The sequence below is a fragment of the Corythoichthys intestinalis genome, chromosome 21 (assembly GCF_030265065.1).
Source record: "Corythoichthys intestinalis isolate RoL2023-P3 chromosome 21, ASM3026506v1, whole genome shotgun sequence".
NCBI classification, from domain to species: domain Eukaryota; kingdom Metazoa; phylum Chordata; class Actinopteri; order Syngnathiformes; family Syngnathidae; genus Corythoichthys; species Corythoichthys intestinalis.
Window position 1 is genome coordinate 13,610,050 of NC_080415.1, and position 12,033 is coordinate 13,622,082.

Genomic DNA, 12,033 nt, shown 5'->3' on the forward strand with positions numbered 1-12,033 from the left:
TTTTGTTGAAGATGAAATAAAACCAAACACTTAGTCCACCACTGTTGACCATTTAATCCACAAAACACAATGCAAAGCATGTGCACTGTACAAGTCTTAATCATTATTAGGAAAAATACTCACAACCGTGCCTGTTTTTCATCATTTTAATCATCCGGATATATTACTTTTTTTTCATTATTGATTTTAAACATAACTTGTTTGTTTGCTTGGGTGTCTGTGTTATAAATATGAAGTTAAAATAGAAGCAGAGCTCTACAAAGATGGCGGCGGTGGCGGCGAGACAGAGGTGTTGCGTTTGATTCAGGCAGTGTGTGTTTTGTTTCTTTGTTTGTTTTTCCTTGTTGTGCTGCAGCTGCTGGTTCCAGACTCTAAAATGTCCTCTGCTGGTACTGGCCGCTCCCATTAGTAGTCACGAATGAACGGAGGCCTGGGCTTTTACATATGTTTAAAAAATAATAATAATACACAAACACTTATAGGCAGCAGGTGGTTGCCATGGTTACAATCAGTCCAGTTTTGATCCCCTGGCAAAGCACCTCAGTTTTCAATCTCACATCAAGTTTACAACAACGACCCTCCTCTGTCTAATTAGTTAACGTGATGTTTTAAATGTTATAACATTAAAAACTCTTGTTAAACCACACCTATACAGTAGTCACATCTGTACACGTTGGAAAGTCACCAAACTAGAAAGAGGAAGGTTTGTTTTTGTTTGGCAATTGGAAAAAAAAAAGGCGACAGCCCAACGTGTCACAAATAACAAAATTCGGGGATGAAACACTCTCCAGGTGTGAAAGAAAATGGGTTTTACATGGAGAGTGGACGAGAGATACCCTGCAGCTCCTCCTTGTGCTCTCCTTCCTCTTCTTTTCCCCCTCCACCCCCAAAGGCTTCTTATAAAGGTTCTGATTTGAGCTCCTCCACACGGCACTCCAGGTCAGCCACCTGTTCCAGAGTATAGAACAGAGTAACATCTTTCAGTCATGTTCAAAGCAACAATAGGTTACAATATAACCAAAATTGCATGAATAAAGCGTGTTCTTTGTGCAGCTATATACAGTGTTGTTAATCTAACTGAAAAAAAGTAATTAATTATAGTTACAAATTACTTCTCCCAAAAAGTAATTGCGTTAGTAACTCAATTACCTGAATGTAAGAGTAATTAGTTACTTGGCAAAGTAATTGGTGATCATTACTTTTTTTTTTCCTTCAAAAAAAAAAAAAACGAAAAAAACAAAAAAAAAAACAAAAAACAAAAAAACATTGGCCACACTATGTGAAGGTTTTTGTGAAGGTTTTTGGTACCATTGGCCCGAGCCCAATTCTTTACCCTAATTTACCCTTTACCCTTAATCAACTGTTAAAAGTTGTTAAAATTGCTCTCATTATTGCATTAGTTCCCTTCTCTCTACTTTCGACATATGAAAGTTTTAAAACTGTTTCATCATTTAAAGATAGATTCAAGTCAAGATTTTGCCGATTTAGGAGTATTTTAGATAAAAAGTTACTTAGGTTCGCTCGGAAGGTTCTCTACAACAGAGCCGTCCTAAAAAGTCTACTGCTTTAAGATGGCGGCTGTCTACTAACGCATTTAGTGCCATGTCTGTCATTTGCATCTAGTTATATCTATATACAGTACATGTGATATCTACCATGTCTACCATAGCAGCGGGTGTAGTTTGTAGGCTATCGGCTAAAACATGTATTATTGGAGCTACCTAGCATCGCGTTTGCTCCTCATCACAACTTTCTTGGCTCCTCCTCACTCCTGCTCTGCTCTGTCGTCTCGGTGAGTCCGTCTCCCTCAGACTTTTCGACCAATATAGTAACGCAGAGTAACGCATGCCTTTCCGTCCTCAGTAACGGTAACGGAGTTGCCAAGATGAGAAAAGTAATTAATTAGATTACTCACTACTGAAAAGAATAACGCCGTTAGTAACGCCGTTATATTGTAACGCCGTTATTAACAACACTGGCTATATATGACACAGTGTGCCTAATTTGTATTACTTTGTCAAGTTATTTCAACCAACGTGTTATTTATTTTACTGTTGAAGTAAGTCAAAATAAGTACTTTTACCTGGATTCGCATCCAAAAAACATACACGGTGTTTATGATTTGGCTGTGAAATGAACGAATGCCCCAGCTACACCACCAGAGGGCACTATGGCTCCAAAGACTCAGCAGTCTATGGTTTTACGTGGGATTTAGTATTACAGTGGTACCTCTACTTACGAAATGAATTGGTTCTGGAGATAGTTTCATAACCTGAAAATTCTGTAAGTGGAGACGCGTTTTCCATGTAAATGCCATAATCCATTCCAAGCACCCACAAATGACAAATCTTTTATAATGCATCAAAAAATGTAACAAATAAAATGTTGCAATTATATTATTGCTGAATAAACATCAGAATTGTGCATAATGTCAAGAACCAAGAATAGTGTGAAGCAACAAACAAAAGCGATTGCGCGACGTCTGTAAACGGGGGTTTTCAGGGTAAAACGGACAAAAATAGTTCGGGGGCTTAATGCGCTATGAATCTGCTAGGGCAGCATATAGACATATTGTTCTATCAAACACAGCAGTTGTTTTGGCTTAAAATACAGCAGTTTCATTTAAAGAGGAGTGCAAGAGCAGAAACTGCTTTTTCAGCCTTGTCTGTTTTCCGCCATATACATATATATACATATATAATATACACACACATTGTATGGCTCTCGTGGAATCATACTTTAAAATAGGTTGGGTTTTTTTGGTTCTCTTGGTCAAAAAAAGTAAATACACTTATGTAAAGCTGTCGGAACACGAAGATGCTGGGATACACACATACAGTAGAGGTCCCTCTTAGCCAATTGGATGCCAGGAATGGTAGGCAATAGCCAATGGCAGAGCAGCTATAAGTATGTTACGTTCAGTAAACTCTGGGAGCTGCGAGTGCCAGCCATACTGTATTTTAGCCTTTCGTATCCTGATATTTCTTTAATAACGAGGCAATATTTTCCCATTGAGGCGTGTCTTAACCTGAAAATTCTGTATGTAGAGATGTCGTAAGTAGAGTACCACTGTATTGTCTTTATACAATTTTCTTTAGAGCTTTTGTGACTTGAAGTACAAATAAAATGTACAATAAAGTAGTGTTATTAACATTAGTCCTTTGATAAAACAACAAAATACATCAATTTCTCAATACAACAACATCAATTTCTCAATACAAATAATTCAGATTAGCGGAGTTTAAACCTTTGCAGAGATCAACATCATCTTAAAGACGTCAGTCTTAACATGTTGCATGATCCTGCTCCACTCCTATTGTGTATGTGTAAGTAATGGTCATTCAAATTACCAAGGTGGTTAATGCAAGTAACACTAACTGCTGAGTGTGCCGCTTTGTCCGTAGTAGGACAACTCCACTTTTGTGGACGTGTGTCTCTAACCTGTTCCTGCAGCTGACCCGACTCCTCCTTGAGGAGGGAAGCCTCTGCTCCGACTTGTGCACATCGCTGAGTCTCCTTCTTCAGGTATTCAATTTCCCTGCAGAATGAACGAGAAGTTAGCATTCACAAAGAAGAGAAAAGCGGAACAGGCTGTTCTTACTTCTGCTGGAATTCCTTAATAAGCCGCTTGGCCTTGCTGTACTTGCGCTCCAGAGCCTGGTACTGCGCTTGTGTCTCCTTCAGGTGTTCGTCCACCGCCTGGCACAGGCTCTGCGCCTCCATCCAGTAGCCTTCCAGCTTCTCCATGCGCTCCTTGTTCTCTTGCAGCGTCTGTTCCAGCTGCGACTTGTCCATGCGCCAGCGCTGCTTGTCCTGCTCGGCGTGGTGCAGCTGCAAGGGCAAAGAAGTCGTTCCTTACAACAAAACCAAAGACACTGGAGAGAAGTGGATATTCTTCTGTCTCTTATCCAGCATACCTTCCTCTTCAGTTGCTGGATCTCTGCCTGAGTCACAGCATGTTTTATTTGAAGCTGAATGAGAGGAAAGGCAAGAAGGTGTAAGAATGTGCACAAACTAGGTTATAGATCATTTTTATAAGTATTTTTTATCTTTTTTTTTTTTTTTTTCTTCTTCTAAAGTTGCTTATAATGTGCACTTGCCCCTGTGAGCATGCTATGTTCCCATATTTTTTTTGCTTGAGTAGAGTATCATTTCATTTATCTTCATTGTGCAAGGTGGCGGCAGGCAGGCGCACCTCTTTGTACTTATGAGCCAGTTTCTCAGGGTCTGTCTCCAGTGGCGACAGGTCCTCGTTCTCCGCTAGGTCGAATACTTCGATGGCGCCCGTGTACTGCGGACTGACGTCTTCATCTTCTTCCTCGTCCTCGTCGCTGCCATAATCGCCACCCTGGTGAGACAAGAATGTAAGAACCTCACTTTAATAAGCAGTGTTTCCTAAAAGTAGGTGCTAGTTCAGGACGAACGCCACATGAACCCCGCATTCCAAACCTCACGAGTTTAGTCACTGAGCAAATTAACCTCAAGTTAGTGTCGAGCCTGACCCTAAAGCAAAGGTGATTGTTCTTAGATTGCAAGAACACCTCTGCTTCCCCTAAAATGTCAAAAAAATAGGTGATCAAATGCATACTGTTGTGTGTACATGTCATTGACGAAATATGCCCAACTTTTGTTCGCGCAGCTTCACAGTCCTTAGTTTAAACAGTGTTGAAACTGTGCATTTGAGTTGAGAGTGCATTGTTCCACTACTGCGAAACGAGACGAATGATTGGTAAAGACTGGGTTTTTCCCCCGGTCTATGGGCAGTGGACAGAGCTTGGCTGGCCTGGGCGCTCTACTTCTCTGCATGATGATTGGCTGTGATCTGTCTGAGGCTGAAATCAGGGCCGGCCCAGGCCATTTGGGGGCCCTAAGCAAAATAATTTAAAGGTGCCCATATTTTTGGCCCACCATTTCGTCACAGTGTACCGTGAAACTCATACATGCAATCCAACCCATACGTCCATATTTTGTATATTAATCAGATTTTGTTGCACTGCATGCTTCAAATTTCAAAGAAGAACTTCAAAGAAGTTAAGGAATAATTTTTATTTTTTTCAAGCTTGTAATCAAGTATCAAAACTCACAAAAGTCAAATAAAGCAAACTGTAGTAAACAGAATATAAATTAAACAATTGCCAAATTGGGGGGCCCCTAGCGGTCAGGGGCCCTAAGCAGCTGCATAGTCTGCGTATAGGCTGGGCCGGCCCTGGCTGAAATCCATTCTTGATTGACAAGTGAAATGAGCGAATCAACGATTTTGTTGTTTAACATCTGTGGGAAGAATTTTCAATTTTCATTCCGTTGTACTGTGTTGAACCGGAGACTGAATTTGTTAAAAACAACTAGCGAACAATCAAGGTTCTATTTCTTGTTATTTCCCCCCCCCCCCCCCCCTTTTGTAGCTACTTGTGTTTGTACACTAAATTTTGTCAGTTTAATTTCTTTCCCTATCAAGCATCGGGTGCCGCTGAGCCCCCACACTGTCACAAGCACTCACTTTGAGCTTCCCCTCCTTGAAATTCCAGCATCCTCCACTGCCCTAAAGTGAAGACTCTCATCTCAATTTACGAACAAATTTTGCAAATTGTGTTGCATCAGTGTGCCATCAGAAATCAAAAAGGGCAAATATTTTTTCAAGGCACTCTATGTCGCTGTTATAGATAAGTGAAAAAGTATCCACCCATTTATTCAGTGGTCCATATTTTCTTTTGTATCCTCATAAGGATCGCTGGTGGGCTTAAATGTCATGAATTTTTTGCAAAGGTGTGATACAGTGCTGGCCAAAAGTATTATCACCCATGCAATTCCGTAGATAATGCTCAATTTCTCACAGAAAATGATTTCAATTACAAATGCTTTGGTAGGAATATTTTTATTTATCTGGCTTGCAATGAAAAAACACTAAAGAGAATGCAAACATTTTTTAATCATTATCATTTTACACAAAACTCCAAAAATGGGCCGGACAAAAGTATTGGCACCCTCAGCCTAATACTTGGAAGCACAGCCTTTAGACAAAATAACTGCGACAACCACTTCCAGTATACATTAATGAGATTCTTACAATGCCGTGCCGAAATTTTAGACCATTCTTCTTTCGCCAACTGCTCCAGGTCTCTGAGATTTGAAGAGTGCCTTCTCCAAACTGCCGTTTTCAGATCTCTTTACAGGTTTTCTATGGGATTCTGGTTTGGACTCATTGCTGGCAACTTTAGAAGTCTCCGGTGCTTTCTCTCAAACCATCTTCTACTGCTTTTTGAAGTGCGTTTTGCATCATGTCCAGCTGGAAGACGCATGACCTCTGAGGGAGACCAAGCTTTCTCTCATAGAGCCCTATATCATGCTGCAAAATTAGTTGTTAGTCTTCAGACTTCATAATGCCATGCACACGGACAAACAGTCCAGTGCCAGAGGGAGCAAAGCAACCCCAAAACATCAGGGAACCGCCACCATGTTTGACTGTGGGGACCGTGTTCTTATCTTTGAAGGCCTCGTTTTTCCCCCCTGTAAACTCTATATTAATGAGTTTTCCCAAAAAGCTTTACTTTTGTCTCATCTGACCAGAGAACATTCTTCCAAAACGTTTTTGGCTTTCTCAGTTAAGTTTTGGCAAACTCCAGCCTGGCTTTTTCATGTCTCTGGGTCAGAAGTGGTTTCATCCTGGGTATCCTACCATAGAGTCCCTTCTCATTCAGACGCCGACGGATTGTACGGATTGACACTGTTGTACCTTCGGACTGCAGGACAGCCTGAACTTGTTTGGATGTTAGTCGAGGTTCTTTATCCACCATCCGCACAATCTTTCGTTGAAATCTTTTGTCATTTTTTTCCTTTCCGTCCACATCTAGGGAGGTTAGCCACAGTGCCATGGGCTTTACACTTATTGATGACACTGCGCACGGCAGACACAGGAGCATTCAGGTCTTTGGACTTGTAGCCTTGAGATTGCCCATGCTTCCTCACAATTTTGCTTCTCAAGTCCTCAGACAGTTCTTTGTTCTTCCTTTCTCCATGCTCAATGTGGTACACACAAGGACACAGGACAGAGGTTAAGTCAACTTTAATCCATTTTAACTGGCTACAAGTGTGATTTACTTATTGTCACCACCTGTTGTGTGCCACAGGTAAGTAACAAGTGCTGTTGATTACACAAATCAGAGAAGCATCACATGATTTTTCAAAGGGTGCCAATACTTTTGTCCGGCCCATTTTTGGAGTTTTGTGTAAAATGATAATGATTTTTTTAAAAATCATTTTCTGGGAGAAATTGAGCATTATCTGACAAAATTGCAGGGGTGCCAATACTTTTGGCCAGCACTGTACACTGGATTAGTTGCCTTTGGTGGGCCAAGGGTATATTTGTTGTAAATACGTAGTAATTTTCCGACCAATTAAGTAGAAATGCTAAGCAGCATGAAAAATTAATAAATTGATAATTCCCCATGAGAGACTGGTAATTTATGAAAGGGTTAACATGAATAGGAAAAACAGGTGGAGTACAGTAAACAACCAATAGATGGTGCAAAACAGCTGTTATAGTCATTCCATTTAATTTCTCCCACAATTTTTTCTTGATGCTTTTCAAGAACCACCCACTCTCGATGAATAGAGCCACTTCCTGTTATTGTGGACTGTGGAAAAGGTCGTTTCCATGCGCGTGCAGTGCTGAAACATCCATTTTGGAGCTAAAGTGCTAATCAGAGAAGCCATTTTGCAGGCTTCATGTTACCGTGGTGATGACAAGCGAGATTCTATGTCATGCAAAAAGCCTTTTCTACATTTTCTGTTACATTATATAGCAAAGTGTGAAGCAGTGCAGTTTGACAATCACAGGAATGAATACAAGGTGCAGTTGTATTTGTGCTGGATGGCTGTCGTTTGACTGTGAAGGTGTGCCTAATGTTTTGACGCGTTTGTGTATAAAAATACACATAAATGCATCTGTTCTCAAAGTGGAAGTAATGATGAATAAATATTGATGAAACAACCTAGCATCCAAGGCAGGCAGAATCCGAGTTGGTGGGGGAGGGAAGACAGGGGGGTGAGAAATTGGATTACTCAGCGTTTCCCCTCATCGCTTCAGCATAGCGCAACCGCTGCCCCGCCGCACATTCCACAATGACAAACCGTGCACACACAAAAATGGACGGACCTCTTGCTCTTCCATGTACTGGTTGTAGCGCTGTTCCAGCATCTCACGCTGCCAGCGTTCCTGCTCCAGAGTCTGTTGGATGAGCTGAGCCACCTCGCTCTGTTCACCTGGCTTCTCACGCCCGATGAAGAACCTGCAAGATGCAATTATTAATAATTTATTGAAGGTAAATTTGCTTTATATTCAGTAAAGAATTGTGTTGCACCGATATGATTACGATACCTTGCTGTGCAGTATCGGCCGATACCGATACTGTACCGACACCATATTTTTGGGGAAAAAAATATTCATGTGTTTTCTTTTGATACTAAATTACTGCATAATCACTTGAATGTAGAGTACAGTAATTGCTAGGATGTCCCGATCGCATATTTTTTTCGTCCAAGTCAATCCGATTCTGAAAAGTGTTTTTTTTTTTAATATATATTTTTAAAAGTTCAAAACATATTACTGTCCCACTGTGCCACCTTCACAATGTGATTTTTTTAAAAAAACAAAAAACAAGAATGTAGAAAAATGCATGTCTTTAAATGCTTCATTGAGTGAGTCCACTCAAATCCGCTTTGACACTCACACTGCTGAGAACAGCCTCTCACTTACACAATGAGTTGCCGCAGCACACTTATGACTGGGCTGCAAGTTTAACGATGATTGACACAAGTCCTGAACGATATTGGAAAAAACTCTCATTGTGAATTTTGGGGGGCGTTGCAATATGTTGCAATATTAAAACCAGAAGAATTTTCACCAGATAACTTGAATAGCTCTGTTTAGGATAGACCTGAACGATATTAGAAAAAAAGAACATTGAGATATATACTAGTATTGCCAAGGTAGAGCTACCGAGGCTTCTCTGGCCGTAGCAAAGTTACAAACCTGTCAATCATTAACGTTAAGTACTAAACGATAGCTCCACTAGTGACCAAGAAAAATAGTTTGGTCACACTGCTTAGCAGAAGGGAGGTTGAGAGGCTGTGGCACTGAACAACCATGAAGCAGAAAAGGATGAATATATTTGTTTGATTAAAAATCTGACCATTTTCACCCTATTCTGATCCTCTGAAAAAATGGCCCGATCGCTAATCTATCTATCGCTATCATCCCTAATTTATATAATGCCGTTTAATCCAGGCTTGCCGTATATGAAAGGGATCCAGGATCTGCACACTTGCTGCTTTTATGAAGTAAAACAAAAGTTAACATGTCAGAAACAAACAATTCCACGTCCTGCGATGTGACTATTGCACATGCGCACATTGCGATGGCGATGTTCAAACCATATATTGTGCAGGCCTAATTGACACATTTGTGCCTTTGATCGTAGAGCTACCAATCTTCTATGGCAAGATCAAAGCTACAAAGCTGTCAGTCATCATTAACTTTTAAGTAGTGTTGCACCGATACCATTTTTTGGCCCCAATACCGATACCTGGCTGTGCAGTATCGGCCGATACCAATACCATACCGATACCACCCCGTTTATATATAATATATATATATATTCCCCCCCCCAAAGAGCTACATAATTGGATGTGAAATCATTGCTATCAAGGCTTTGTCAGGCTGTTGCTTACCTTTGCAAAATAGGAAAAAGACTACTACAAAGTATAATACTAGCCCAACAGTAAGAAAGTAAAAATAAGTTCATAATAATAAACGAACTGAGTAAACTTTTTTAAACCTCTCAAAGGCCAAACAGTGCAACTTTCATGAAACTATTGTCACATTCTGCTGCTGGTTAGATTGTGTTTTGTTGCTAGGCTGTTAGTGGGGGCGTTCCTAACGTTGCACCTGAATCCAATGCAGGCTCATCAACACAGCATTTAAGCACGGGTGAGCTCAGAGAAGGCTGTCGAGATATTTACTTTGCTGATCGCCATTTGACATTTCGCACTATAGTCTCGCTACATTTGCTTGTTACGCCCCTGCATTGGGTTTTTTCTGTTAGTGTGCTGCACTCGTTTGTAACCTCTACCCTGTGCAGGTATTTGAGTGTTTTTATTTTGGCTTTTTGGCTCGCTGCCTATCGTCTTAGTTAACCTTCGAGTTTGTAGTATTGAGCTTCGTCGTCCTGCTGTCACGGACTCCTTTTGTTATTTCTACTACCCCGCGATCGCGTGTTATTTTTTGTTTGCAATCATTAAACCCTTGTACGTATCCCCCGCTTGTTGTCCGCTTCGAGGTCCAACCTTGTTTCCGCATTTGCGGACGCTAACAATTATAAGTAATAATAATTGAACACAGCATCCCATCTCTCTATTAGCCTCCTTTTTTCGGGAGGGGGGGAGTCCCTTATTTCTATTTCTGAAAGGTGGCAACCCTACTTTGGAAACAGTTCCCAAATTACTGCAGCATTTCTTTAAGTAAAAGAAAGTTGACGCAGTGAACTGACCAGAGATTGTTGCACCGGTCCAGCGCCCGTCCTCTAGATAGCAGTCCTGCTCTTGCAGGCTCAAACTTGTTCTGTTCATTCACGTTTCGTCTTCAAATGTTTTATCAGGTTCGAGGTATTGAAACTGGCTGATTTAACTCCGCATCTCGAAACTTTCAGGCCGCAAATCTTGCATGCAGCCATTGATTTTAATTGACGGGATTTCTATTTTGAAATATTTCCCGACCGCCGCCATGTCGGCGCCGCCAAGCGGCCTTGTCATTGGTCAGGAGTGGCTATTGGACCGTTCTCATTGGTCTGGAGCAGGCCAATAGCGATAGCTGCTTGGTGTTCACGTGTCATCACACAACACAGAGACAAAGTGTAGTGAGCGCCAGGAGAAAAAAAAGGCTGCGGTCAAATGTTATAATAATGGACCGGTAAATGGTATCGGCGCCATCTTTGTTGGCACTCGCCGATACCGATACCACCATTTCAGCCCGGATCGGCGCCCCCTGCCGATACTAGTATCGGTATCGGTGCATCTTTACTTTTAAGTACCAAACACAAGCTGCATTGGACAGTTTGGCCACACTGCTTAGCAGGTGAGAGGGTGTGGCTCTGTGCGAGCATGAAGCAGATTATTTTTCTAATTGAAAACCCGATCCTTTTCACCCGATTCTGAAAAATGGCATGATCAGCCCGATTTTCGATCACGTGATCGAATAGAGACATCCTTCGTAATTTGTATCATAGCTTGGTCAGACTCACTGACGGCCCAAGACGTCCAATCCATTGGAAGTATGACTGGACGCTACAGGATTGGACGTCTATCATCTTCTTGCGATGGGCAACAAGTGCTTCACTTTTTATGGTGGCGTGTGTAGCTGGCGGCATTCTTCGAGAGGGAAACCTGTGTTTAGAACTAGATCTAGTAAAGTACTTAATATTGCGCAGCATCGGAGGTCTTAATACTTCCCGATACGCATTACATTATTTTAGTGCCGGTATCTGTGCAACACTCATAATTATTGGACGAAATAATGAGCTTGATGGCCAGTGTGACCATTAAATTCACTGCTTTAAAGCAAGACTGCCAGTCTTGCAGATTCTTTTCTGACATAGCTTCTTCAGACATTTTTTACCTCTATTTATGATGGACTTAGCAACCAATTTTTATTAATTTCAGTCAAATTGACTGAAGACAACTGATTTTTTAAATAATTCTTGTGATTGGGTGATGAGAGTTTTGAATTAAACATTGAATATTCAAACATTGCTCCTTTGCTTCTCCCGCACGTGACACTAAAAATGAAATTGTTTCGCAATTTAACGTCACTCATCAGTAAAATAAAAGTTGTTCAAATTTCAACATTTCCAACAATTATCTTTGAAGTCTGACTGAAGGGAAATAGCAATTGTGACCTTAAAATGGCTGCTTGGCTTCTTCTTATTCCTTTGTCTTATGTCTCTGCTTTTTTTCTGTATTTCAAAATATTTTGAACGTGTT

The 12,033-nt window shown here is 41.0% G+C and overlaps 1 protein-coding gene across 2 annotated transcripts in view; it reads right to left on the bottom strand.

Moving 5' to 3' along the window:
- Positions 1-18: 18 nt before the first annotated feature.
- The window catches only part of ppp1r9bb (protein phosphatase 1, regulatory subunit 9Bb), a 44,714-nt gene continuing 32,699 nt past the window's right edge, over positions 19-12,033 (bottom strand). The window contains exons 5-10 of one of the 2 annotated variants that reach the window (XM_057826327.1): positions 8,153-8,285; positions 4,196-4,348; positions 3,918-3,971; positions 3,602-3,831; positions 3,442-3,538; positions 19-948 (exon numbers count right to left, since the gene is read on the bottom strand). In XM_057826327.1, the coding sequence (XP_057682310.1) occupies positions 898-948; positions 3,442-3,538; positions 3,602-3,831; positions 3,918-3,971; positions 4,196-4,348; positions 8,153-8,285 (718 nt within the window). In that variant the 3' untranslated portion in view covers positions 19-897. The remainder of the gene's footprint in view (positions 949-3,441; positions 3,539-3,601; positions 3,832-3,917; positions 3,972-4,195; positions 4,349-8,152; positions 8,286-12,033) is intronic. The other variant, XM_057826325.1, reaches the window with a different exon arrangement.